This window comes from Anopheles stephensi, chromosome 2, assembly GCF_013141755.1.
Source record: "Anopheles stephensi strain Indian chromosome 2, UCI_ANSTEP_V1.0, whole genome shotgun sequence".
In the NCBI taxonomy this organism is placed as follows: Eukaryota; Metazoa; Arthropoda; class Insecta; order Diptera; family Culicidae; genus Anopheles; species Anopheles stephensi.
This window is the reverse complement of record NC_050202.1, coordinates 25056873-25069730: the sequence shown is the minus strand read 5'-3', so window position 1 is coordinate 25069730 and position 12858 is coordinate 25056873. Positions and strand designations below refer to the sequence as shown.

The 12858-nt window shown below is 42.0% G+C and overlaps 1 protein-coding gene across 1 annotated transcript; it reads right to left on the bottom strand.

Annotated features, from left to right (window-relative positions):
- Positions 1-9011: 9011 nt before the first annotated feature.
- LOC118507098 (probable E3 ubiquitin-protein ligase makorin-2) lies at positions 9012-9884 on the bottom strand. The gene has a single exon (XM_036045098.1). It carries the CDS (start codon positions 9882-9884, stop codon positions 9012-9014), a length of 873 nt encoding a protein of 290 aa, XP_035900991.1.
- Positions 9885-12858: the final 2974 nt, after the last annotated feature.

Here is a 12858-nt window from a genome sequence, read left to right as displayed (position 1 = left end):
TTTTCGACGCTGTTGTTGTTGTTGTCGTCGTTGGCCTCTGTTTCTCGGTGCCATTTCGTCCAAACATTCTATTCGTTAATTTGCTCAGCTTATCTTTTCAACTTGCGATGAGTAGCCTCGATGGGTAGGGAGATGAAGCTCGGACGCCCATCGATGCACCTGTCTCTCGAGATAATAATGAAATAAACAAATCAAAAATCTTAAATGCAAATTATCCTCTCACCGGCGCACGTTTGCGGCGGCGGGGTAAGGATAATGGGACGTGGGATTGGGCAGAGAAAAGTAAATCTTTGGAAGCGATTTCTTGGGACTGTTGGTAGTAGCAACGATGGTGCTTTATGGCTCGTGTCGTTCAATCGAGTGTGATTTGAAGTGTCCTTCCTTTATTTTATGATTTAGTAAGCTTAAAAAATGTTTAATTGTATGTTTAAGTAAGTCTTATATCAACCTACTAGCACAATTTTCTCTTAAGCTGATCTAGAGCTTTAAGTGACCCTTTAATCAGCATTGAAGTGATTTGTTGAAAGTTGGCCAATTGGAGTTGCTTTAAAGGACCATTTTAATACAAAATTTGCCCAATTGAGCTCTCTACACCTGAGTGCGTCATAAGATGCAACTTCCCGGACTGTGATACACATTATCTTTCACAAACGCTGACCGAATGGATATGGACGATGGCATTATTTGTTTAACATTCTGTGTTTTTTCTTTGTCGACGTGGCCTTTTCTTTATGAAACAGAAAATTCCCTTATTTTTAGCTCTCGAAGCAAGGCGTTCAAGTTGGGAACAAAATCAGCTCGAGCTGGAAAAAAAGAAAAGAAAAGAAAAGAATCCGATCATAAAAGCAAATGGAACATTAAAACTGGCATCATATGACCGGCGGCTGCGATAGGAAAATTACAAAAATTAGTCCACGCGCTGGGCGGCGAAGTGGCTCAGCTGGCACAGGACCGGCATCATTTCGGTTCCATTATCGTTTTAACTCGCCCCTTGCCCACAGCCGAAGTTTGGTTGTTCCTGTTCTTTTTTTTTCTTCTTTCGGGGAGAGCGGCTGATCTCACTTGAGCTGGAAAGAGGGGAGTAGTACTGGTAAATGGTTGTTTTTTTTCCCGTGCTGCAAAACGTCATTAACGGGTGTTTTTCTTTTCTTTTTTTTTGGAAAGTGTGTAAGTTTGTATGGAAATGGGCAAAGTGAAAAAATTTTGCGGTAATAAAACCATCCTTTGGTTGAAATTTGTTGCACGCCATTAAAAAGTCTGCTGCTGACCGTGCATTAAAGGGCTTTTAAGTCGGTCGGTGATAAAGTTCGCATCGATGTCTCTTTGGAAGGTGCAAGTATGGTTTTATGAGAGATTGTACTCTAAACTTATTTAAATTTGCAAACGTTTCACGTTTGATGCGTTGGGAGGTGGCAAAATCAATTAAAAACGATTTTTTGTTACTTTTATGAGGGTTGAATGTCTTTTTAATACTCAAAACATCTTAGGCAACCTCCAACGTCCAAACGTAATGAAAATCGCAGCATTAGTTGGTATTTCACAGTAGATAAGATGCTTATAAATTGAAGGAGCTGCTAAACAGCACGTAAGGAGCTTCTTGGCGCCGGATGAGTCAAATTAATTTTCGCCTTCGCCTATTATTCGCCTTTTTTCAACGGGAAGCATATATCTTCAATTCAAGTTAGTGAAGTATTACGATCATCTGAATATTTAAACAGCAACACTGTATGCTCAGGCTAGGCATTCGTTTTAAATGTTGCTTCTATGATAGCTTTATTTTTAAGCATTTTTGGAGATTTCTTGGTTTGTTTTGTATCTCCTCAGAACATTTAATTGTTCAAAGTTGTTTATAAAGGCGAACAAACCAGAACGTATCTATTAAAATAGATGTATGAAACGGATTTTATAAACAAAATTTTATGCAAAAGGCTGTATTTTTTTGTACTTCTCTTGAAGTTCCATGAAGTTTGGTTGTGTTTTGAGCATGCCGTTGTATTCTATCGGGGATCTGGCAGCTTCTTCAGGTCCAAGTTAGTTCACCTAGCCAATGCATTAAAGTCTATTTGAAATTTCATGAAATGCTATTATTTGCGGGACTTAAGCAGTGCTTAAACAGTGAAAGAGTTGTTTCTTCTTCTTACTTGGCACTTAAACCTTGAAAGGTCTCGGCCTGTCATAACTGGCTTTCTGTAACTTAATTTTATCGGTAGCAAAGTAGTCTGCCCTGCGTACGGGAAGGCGGTCTAAATGGGATTTGAGCTCCGGTCCTGTCGTGCGAAGTGCCAAAGAGTTTAATTTAATTAATTCCTCCTAGCTAGATTTCAAAAAAGGCATTATTATGAATACCATTCCATAGGCACATATTTCAACGCAAAATTCAAATAACTCAACTTCAGATGACATTCACCGCGTAATTATGACTTCCATCTTAAATGAATCCGGTTTCCCTTCTTTTCTACGAATTTTAAACTCATTCCACTAAGCTGCTCGGGAAAGCATCAGGGGGCATCCATTTCATTCGGCCTACTTTTGCTTAATTTTGGCCGTTGTCTCCCCATGTGCATCGGGGAACGCACAGTACATACCACCTCAACCTGCCCTCCCTTTCTGCTGTGGTTATGTACTTATCCTTTTCCCCTCTGAGCGAGGAGCGTGTGGCGAACGCATCCCATCCAACCGGAGCAAATCCCATTCCAACCCTTGGCCACACGGACCAACCTACCGACCGACTGTAGCCGTTCCGTTGGGCAAACGGAAACGCGAATGAATAAAAATCCCATTTTTTTTTTTGGTCCGCCAAACCTCGACCAACGAGGACCGGGTTTTATTTACTTTGGGATTAAAAAATTATAAAATTACGCAAAACCGACGGCTAGCGCTCGCGCAGCATACCGTAGGCGACCCTGTAACGGGGTTGACCTTTTCTGGTTCCCTTTTACGAAATGTAAAGTGTGTCCGTGTTTTCTTTTTTCTTTTGCTTTGTTTGGAAGATACTCGTGTAAAGTACAAAGAAATACGAACAACACTGTGATAAGAAAATTCTGGCGGGCAAATTCTTCGCCTTGCTTCTTTCCGTGCATAAGCGTGGATCTTGTTGGGAGGAGGAGCTTGGCCACGCGCTCAAGGGAGGATTCAATAATTTATGTCATCTCAGGCTAATGCTAAGGCCGGCCATGAAATCTTTTCTGGGATCATTTTTTGCTTCTCCGCAGCATCCAAGTGCTTTGCAGCAGCGCCAATCAAAGGGAGGGCGAACAAGCAACCGGCCAGTGGTCTTCTCGGTCGAGCGACTGATGAAAAATCTTCAAATTTATTACACCTCGTCGCGGTTCGACCGTGGTGGTGGCCATTGTCGCCGGTGTGGCAGCACCCCGTTACGGCACATTTGCCGTTCGCGATTCATTAAATGGTGGCGGTTGTGCGGTTACACTGTGGACAACATTTTTCCAGTGCTGTACACTGCTAGCCACTGCCGGCAGGCTAGACAGATAAAATGGTTAAAAAGATCCCACTTCATGACCAATGGTACAAATTTGTCCAGTAAGCCGCTCCCGGTGATCGGCGATGGTGGCTGTCGATCGAAACGGAAGTGGGAAGGTTTTTTTCTCGGTCTATTTACAACGAGCTGGTTTAACCAACCAATTGTTGGGTGGCGATGGTAAATGGTAGCCAGTATTTAATTTCACGCTACATTTGTTTTGGAAGCAGTTGAGAGAGACTGTTCTATGAAAAAGCGTGCTTCTTACAATATAATAAAAACCATTTTTCTATTATGTAAAAACGAAGGAAGTTAGTCGGGAAGCATAAAAGAAAGAAAGGAAATAAGGAAGAACAATAGTAAGTAAGAAAGAAAGTATGTAATAAAAGGAAGAGAAAGTAACAAATATGTAACACAAAAAATAAAGTAAAACATAGTTAAATAAATGATTGAAAAGTGATTTTTAATATAGTAAAAAAGAAAAACAAGCTTCAAAATGCTGAGAAATCGAAATGGTAAACTGTTTCTTGTAATAATTTTTTAATAGACTTGATTGTAATACATCGCTAGCACAATCCAACACTAGGGCAACCCCCAGAATGCTTCTTATAATAAAATAAAAGCATTGTATTAGGTACGAATAAATTAAATAAAGAAACGAGAAAGGTAGAAATTTACAGGGTTTTTCAGTTGAAAAGACAGTAGCATCCATTTTAATGGCAGGCTTCTTAGATGGAATGGCAAACAAAGCTAGTTGATATGGAAACGGCTTCAGATGACAGGGAAATCAAATACCTTTTATTGCGATATCCTCCGATGATATGGTCATAGTAGCCGTTGATATTGCACATGTCCTTCCAGCGCTCGGGTAAGTGCGTGCAATATCAACGGCTACTATGAAAATATCATCTGAGGATCACCATATCAACTAGCTTTGTTTGCTATTCCATCTAAGAAGCCTGCCATAAAAATGGATACTATTGCCTTATAAACTGAAAAACCCTGTAATGTTTTTTTTACCTTTGATTACCGTCACACACATCTGTTGTATTGATCTTTTTTTTTCTCTGTCGCTTTGTTTCATAAGTTTAGCTGAACTGTTTCTTTTTAATATAATATTCGCTTTCTAACCGCATTTTACACATTTTTAAAGAATGTTTTAAATTTTCTACCACTTTTAATTACAATTCGCTAGCTCATCCCGTTTACCTCACCATGATATCCCGTAGGCTACAAATCTTCTAAACAACTTCTTTCGTGTTTCCCTACTTCCCGTTCTCCATCTTCCCCTGTTAGCCGAAAATTTAACCATTATCCAAGCGAAAGATATGCTCAGGTGGCTTTTGGTCTTTTTAAATGAGAACTCATTCAGGCCGAAAGGGTCTCGTTCTGTCTCTGTTTTGCCAAGCCGACGCGCGAAGACTTCTACCATCCCCGAGAAGCCTAAACATCCTTTCCTTTCTGTACATAGGAGGCGAACGTTTTGGAGGGGGAGGGAGCGCAAGAAGTGGAGATCGGCGCGGGAACGATTTTCATTTCATTTTAATACCAAATTGCTATCTCTCGCTCACAAACACACATAAAAGGGAAAGCAAGCGAGCGAGAAGCGAGGTGGTACGTCCAATAGCGCAAAACCCAACCACCCAAACCATGACCGGAAAGCGCGGGGGTGGAGGGGGGGGGGTGGAGATGGTATGGGGGACCCTGATAAATTAGGGGTAGATTTTCCTGCCCCACTTTCACTTGGTTCGCGAAAAATCATCTCCACCCACCACCCTTCTTTTGGGCGGGGTGGTTTTTTTTTCCTCTCTTGCTCGCTAAAGCAAGCCCGAAGCCTTTCAGCCATTTTTTGGGGCTTTCATTTTAGAGAGGCTTTCCGTTGTTAGTTCCCTGCCCTGTGGTCTCCCATGCGTTCCCTTGCTTTTTTGCAACCCCTCACTTTTTGTGTCCGCTTTTTAAGCACTCTCACTTAAAAACTCTCCATGGCCGGCGGGACATTAAAACCGAAGCGCCAAATGGAAGTGGGATGAACGAGTGAAAGAGTGTGAGAGAGAGAGTAAAGAAGGCAACCTTAGAAACAAACGATCTCTCAGAAGATGGTGGAAAAGCAGGTGGGCGAGAAAGGGGGAAGGGAGTCTAAATTGGGGCTGCCAACGGGGTGGACGTCGCAGCGTCGGAAAAGTGTTGCCCTTGTATTGGTGCGTGTGTCGGCGATTAAATGGCAAACTGGGCCCCCTCCGGCCGACGGCTAGCTAGGATGGCAAATTTTCCAACCACGAAGGGGAGGGTTGGGGTCTGGGGGGGTTGTAGTCGGGGGGAGCAAGCAAAAAGGATAACAACCGGAAGGGACGATGGCATCGAAAGTGTAAGCGTCGAAGATGCTGTTGGGGTTGACGGTGCTCCATGGGTAAGGGGGAAGAAATGGCAGGGGGGCGTATGGGGTCGGAAAGAGCCGGGGGGACGTGAAAAATAATTTCCAGAATATTTAACCGTGAGGGGGTTGATTTTTTGTACTTTACGCCTTGTACTGTTTTTTAACCCCGCTCGCACACCAACACGTTTTTCCTCTTTTTTCTTGTGGGGGTTTTCCAGCGACTTTTTAGTCCTTTTTTTCTAGAAGGCTACCGTTTGCACCAGTGTCCCTATTACTGGGAGTTTTTTTTATTCTTTCTGCTCCTTCCTTTTGCTTATCGCTTTTGGCTGCGTTTGTGTGTGTGTTAGTTGCTTGTGTTGTCTTTCACTTCACAGGACTCTTCATCAGGAGACGAGCGAGCGTTTTTTTGTTGTTGCTTCTTTCCTTACATCTATCCCTCTTTCTGAGAGTTGTTGCCTTTGGCTTAAAATAAAAAGAGTGTGTGTGTGTGTGTACTGGAAAACGACCAGGCCCGGCAACAGGATTTTTTGGTCACCCCAATAGGGGCACCCAGGGAGACTCAGAGCAACGAGCTGATGAAGAGTGGTGAACGGGGGAGGAAAATGAAATTTGCATTTTAAAGGAAAGTTTTTTGGAGTATTCGGTTGTGTACCCCCGTGTGTTCTCCCTGGTTGTGTGGCGGCTGGCTGCTGCCTCGATGCTGCAGGTCGAAGAGTTGCCGCTAAGATAGCATAAATTTACGTTCATTTTTAATGACGGTAGTTTGTTTGGAAGGATTTTTCGTCGAGCGAGGTGGGCAACGTGGGAAGACAGAGAGCAAAGAGGAAGAGAAAAAGAAAAACAGGGAGCGCGAGCCAGAATTAATAAGAGGAAAGACACGGGTGTTAAGAAGAGCAGAGAACCAGCTCAACACAAAAAAAAACACTCACCCCGAAAGAAATGACAATCAAAATAGGCAGATTTGGGGTAAAAAAAGAGAACTAGCAGAAGAAAAAAAATCACAAGCAAACCCTCGCGCTTCGTTGTTTAAAGGGCCAAAAGAAAAGTTGGATGAAAACAGACAAACAAACAAAAAAAAAAAAAAAGCCGTGATCTTGCAAGCAGAGAAATACTGCAGATGGAAATGTCTTTAATTAATGTTGGAATGTTTATTGCCACTTGCTTTAATTGATTGTAATTAACTTTTGAATAATTCTTTTCGTTTTTTTTCTGGCAAAAGGGGAAAATGAATGGAAAACAGGAACAAAAACGTGACTCTGAGGAGAAGCCAAAAAAGGGATACAGCTTTTTTCTGTATGATTTATTTTTAATGAATTATGAATTTTAATTTGCTTTCTGTAGGGCGATGGCGAGCAGGAGGTATGAAATTGTATCAGCATGTTTTTTTATTGCCATTGAGAATGCTTGCAGTAAAAAAGCACATGTTTATTTCGAGACGGTTGCAAAAAAATATTTAAAAAAATACTAGAGTTAATCTAAAATTTACCAGCCAATTTTGTTACGCCAACCACATAACTTTAGGCGCTTTGTAATGCGTGTTGCATACTTCTTACGCAGTGGAAAGCTTTCATCGGTGTGCAGTTGAAAAGGCTCGGTTGTTCGAACTATAATACAAAGTGACTTTGAATGGAAATTAGGACACTTCTCACCAACGGCTCAACCCAAATAGCCAAATCATCTTTAGCAGCCACAATTTCAGCACGCTAAAGATCGCTGATCTAATACGTGTTTTGCAGTAGATAAGCAGCGTCATAGTTTCTCGTACTCTTAACCGGGTCTTAATCAGCTTTCGTAAATCGAGCTGTTAAAGAAAATTTTTTATGTGCTATTTATTTTCATAATTTAAGTGCGCTTTATAAAACAATTTCCCAATTTTTGTACACACTTTCAACACATCTTTCCACACAATGTTTTTCTGACGACGCGTGGCAGATAGCAATGTCCTATTGAGATAATGCTGTAAACAAAAAAACTTGAAGGGCCATCTTTCACTCTTAAATGGGCATAAATTTCCATGCAGTACCGCATGCTTCTTAATAAGCAGCATACTTCGGATGAACACTATGAATGGTTTATAAATAAGCCTCATAGTTCCATCGAGTTCCGAGTGCAAGTAGAAAAGTTTCATAGTTCCATCAAGTTCCACGGTCTTTTTAACTTGCCTCCAAGTTCGGCGGTGGTAAATTTTTTTCTTTAAGCAGCCCTTGAGCAGCACGATAGTTCGATTTCATTATTTTTGGTTATTTGGGAAGGCATAACAGAGTCTCCACGGAGAGTAGAGTAAAATCTGGAAACCCATCTGGATGACGTACCGCCCTTTTAAGATTAGCTGGCAGAACAGTTAACTAGAAGACAGTGCTCTTCAAGATGGAAGTTTAATCTTTTCAACAGCTAAATTGAGTGCTACATTGACTTAGATGAAGATCCGAGGACACGGTTCTTGCTACCGAAAGCTCAAAGCTTAATGGACACTTTTTATAAAGTAAGTAGTCGTTACAGAGTACCTATGGGTTGCAGACATCACTCATATTAAAGCTCATATTTTTTTTGTTTGATTTCTATTGTTCGATTTCATGCAATATGCACAATCATTTAACGCAAACTAAGCCTTTTGTTCTGTGAGGCTGGAAAAGTAATTATCATATCCTAAAAAGAAATTATAGTCCCAATACTCACATACGTCTTCCGAGAAATGGACTCTGTCCAAAACTGACGAAACTCTCTTAGCCGCGTGCGAGAGGAAGATGCTCAGAAGGATTTTTGTCCCCGTATGTGTTGAATGGCAAATGGAGGAGGCGCTACAATGCCGAGCTCTACGAGCTGTCATGAGAATGGCAACGGAAGACCCTTTTGACGATACTCAAGATTCAAACGATGAAACTATAAATTAGCTGTTAATAACATCTCAATAGCTGCAAAAGGATAATCCTCGTTAGAGAATAATTAATAGTAGTACATCCTTAAAACCTAAAAATCAAATAAAAATATAAAAATATTTTAAAACTATAAAAGATATACAAAATGAGTAATGTTTTTCTATAACAATTTTCTTTATCAAAACCAATACCAATCGAAAATATTAAGAGATTGTTAAGAAATATAAAACATCGACTATAAATTGTCATCGTTTCCACGTTTGATCGGTGATCGTGGCCCGGTTCAATTCGTCCCATTGCGTGTATGCTGGTAAAAGCAACCCCTACCAAATGGACAGGGACCGCGGCACTCCTGCACATACTTGCAGGGGATGGAACGGCAGGATCGTTTATAGTCGGCGATAAGCTTCCGTTTTGCCTTCTTGTTCTCCACCCACACGAAGCTCGGACAGACAAAGTACGACACGACGCGGCACATCGGACACCCCCGCCGCACGGTTGGATTCAGCGTGCTCACCTTGCGCCAGTTGCGAATGCACTTCAGACAGAACACGTGCATACACTTGGGCAGTATGCCGAAGCGTTGTTCGCGCGGTCGCTTATCCATGACAAGTTCCATGCAGATGCCGCACACCTTGTCGCACGATTGTTCCACTGCGATCGCGTACTGTCTTTCGAAGAACTTGTCCTTTTTACATCTGATGCGATGAAACCGACGCTGCTCACTGTCGTTCGGTTCCAGGCAGTAAGTGTGGCAGATATCGCACTGCTCCTTGTGCACGTCACATTCGGCATAAGGGCAATCTGGGTCGTCCACGCTACAGGGACGCAGATCGCCTGGCTCAAACTCTACGTCATCTTCGCAAAGGTATGATACGAACGATGAAGATGAGGATGAGGATAAACTGATGCCAAACGCGCCTTCTTCATCGTTCTCTTCCTGATCTTCTTCGTCGGTCCTATTTTCTTGTTCGATACCGTTGGAATCTTCTAGTGTGTCCGTGTTAAGCCCTTCTTCATCAACCCGTTGATCAGGGTCGCTGGGTGTGCGGCTCGTGTCCAAAACACAGCATTCATCGTCCTGATGAGGCGTATCTATGATTTGTTCGTTGCTAGTAACACCCGATGTTCCAGCTGATTCATCTGTGTCCTCCATCATGCACTAGTGTATAGCACTTTCTAGGAAAAGGTACCATAAGGAAAATAAATTACACTGCACTGTGTTTGGGAAGTAAAATGCGTCAGCGTCTCCACATCTTACCAGGAATGCTTGATTATCACGAGCCACGCACAGAATTCGTAGCTAAAGCGTGCCGCAACTGATCGCCGTTTTCTTGTGTGTCGCACATGAACAACGCTACTTCCTATCTAGTGTTAGAAGGGTATGACCATACAGAACGACAAACATGGGCAAAGGGAGTTGAATCAAGTACGATCGCAAAATGACAATTGCCGCCAGCAAGATGAGAGCTTTAATTGCGTGGTTTAAGGGTTTTATTACTCGTTTTAATCACCTAAAATTACCAAAAATTAATGTTTTGTTATAAATAACTCAAATTTTACTCAAAATCACTTGATCAGAGTTTTTTGATTGGGGTTCGAAATAAATCTGCACACCAGTTGTCAAACTGACAACCAAACATGGCGCCTTGATAAGCGCGGTATTGACATTACCTTTGACAATTTAAAAAAAGTGAAGCCCTTGCGCGGGGTGATTCTTGTGGATGAAGTGTATTTTTTCCCTTTTTCTTTTGAAACGCCGCACGTTGTGTGGCCAATTTTTGTAGATTTGGTGTCTCAGTAAACTGCGGCTACGGACGGCACGGTCTAGCCGTACGAAATTTAGTCGCAAACGGATGCGCAATGAATGTGTGAGTGTGGACCACCATGCACCATCGCTACAAAGGGCTCGCTCCCCTCCCCCCTTTCAAGGACAAACGACGACTACGATGGATGCATGTGTATGGGTAGTGGTGAGAAATGTGCAGGCTTTAGGTTTCTTCTTTGCAAGGGCATTTTAGTGCGGTTTGTTTAAGTGTGTGTGTGTGTGTGAGTAGCAGAACACGAGCGGTTTAGCTAATCTTATTTCCTTTTTTCAACAATTTATTTATTTACTTTTTATGCTGAGACGAGTAAATTTATTTATGTTCTAAGAAGAACTTAAATTAAAATGAACTTGTTTTAAATTTTTTGTTCTTATTGAAGGCTTGAATTGAATTGAATTTGTCAAATCAGCTTATTGAGTAATAATATTTGTGCTTTTATCGTTTGTATTTTCTCTTGAGTTAGCATTGAATAGTGATTTTTTCTCTTTTAGGTCAATATTCCATCTCTGTACGATTCTCGATCTGCTTCTAGCTTCGAGCACTCGATAATAAAGTTCTTACCATCAAACTTCTTTCTCCAAAGTACCAAAAGTGCTTTCACTTTCAAAAATTTCCTCCCCTGCGAATAAGCATAGTTTGAAGGTTGTCGATTTTCTCTTCACTTTTTTTAGGTGTGAACAAAGACAGAAAGGAAAAACTTTATTTCCACACCGTGACCGTAGCCGTTAGTGACCGCGGGTTATCGGCTTTACTTTCCTGCACGTTCAATGCGACCTCCCTTTAACCGTTGGAAGCCAATAGGAAGGTTTCAAGACTTTCGCTAGCGATTCTTACGCTTGGTGGAAAGAAAATTAGATTCCTACCGAGTCCGGTTTCCCGCTTGGAACCGTCCACTAAAGTACGTGCGTACTCGACAGAAGGAGGTGATTTTACGACCCGACGAGTAGCATCACAAAACGGATGCAGTAAAACCGGGCCCGAGTAACGAAATGACCGCATTGGTCAATTGCTTGCCCGATGTGATGAAAGTGGCACATTGGCGCAGTATAAAATATTTTTAAATCTTAACTCTGATAGTGTGACGGGGGTAGAAGGTGTGAAGGAGGGGTTTGGCAACGGAAGAGAGAAACTATTTCAATGTTAATAAATGCAGCAGGAGTTCGTGCAATCTAATCGTTGGCAGAAGGCTTAAAGAATTTAGACCAACCGGGTAGCGAAAGTACCGGAAGCTAGTCAGACGATCGTGTTCAACGACGCTTCGCTGGAAGGGCCACTCGAACGAAGACGGGAGCAGTCGCTTGTTCGCTGGTGGAAATGCTAACGACGCTTGAAACGTGATCATCGCACAAGATGATTGCTCCACAGTTCTCGTAGCATTTGCTATCACATTTAGGCAAAACTGGCAAAGAAATCACTAAAGAACAATGCGATCGTCAGCTGAAAGCAGTGAATTTGAAACCAATACGACTGGTGCTTGCCATCCAGAAACATATTGAATGAAGGTCACAATCAGCACCTTTAACTGTTATCGCTATGATTATATTTGAACATTTATTGCGATCAACCTCCATAATTGTTTTGTCTTTAGGTTATAAAATAGCTTCATTTTGATGATTATTTTATTTATTTTGGGGATACACAAAACAAAACTAGATAAGTTTTATTGTAGAGCTGATCGCTCGGTATCATCTGAAGTTGGGGCTGTCCGATGGCCGGGGCGATAACGTCGCCGGTCTTCATACGGCAGAATCGGGGTTAAAATCCCATCCGGACCGTTCTCCCGTCGTGAGGACTGAACGATCCGATGGTCAAGACGATAGTGGCGCCGGGTTTCACTAGTGTTGGGAAGTTCCGGGTAAAGAAGGAACGAAGCGAAACTAGGTTCTTTAGGTAAGGGAACGGAACGGAACTGGCCAGCTGATTGGAATGGTACTGTGACGTATAATTGAAGCATTAAGGAGCCTTTTCTTTTGAAAGGATCTTTATTTTCCATGGACCTGCCAGGTTCAAAATGTCGAACCTATTTACGATCGTTCCTTTTGAGGATCGGAACGAACCTGCCTGATTAATTCCGCAGTGCTCTTCACTAGTCTTCACAAGGCAGAACCAGAGCTCGAATCCCATCCACCTCTTCGCACGCAGGACTGACTACCTTGTTACGGGTAAAATGAAGACACAGAATGCCAGAAAGATGAAGAAAGATTTGGATTTGGATTTGGGAGACTAGCCTTTCCTTTTAAACATGAGGCAGAATGTTACGGTTGAATAAAACCTTTTTCACGACCGTTTTCGATATCGTGATTA

What these genes read in the sequence shown, in the direction of transcription:
- LOC118507098 (XM_036045098.1), bottom strand. Translation starts at nt 9,884, where the DNA reads ATGGAGGACACAGATGAATCAGCTGGAACATCGGGTGTTACTAGCAAC.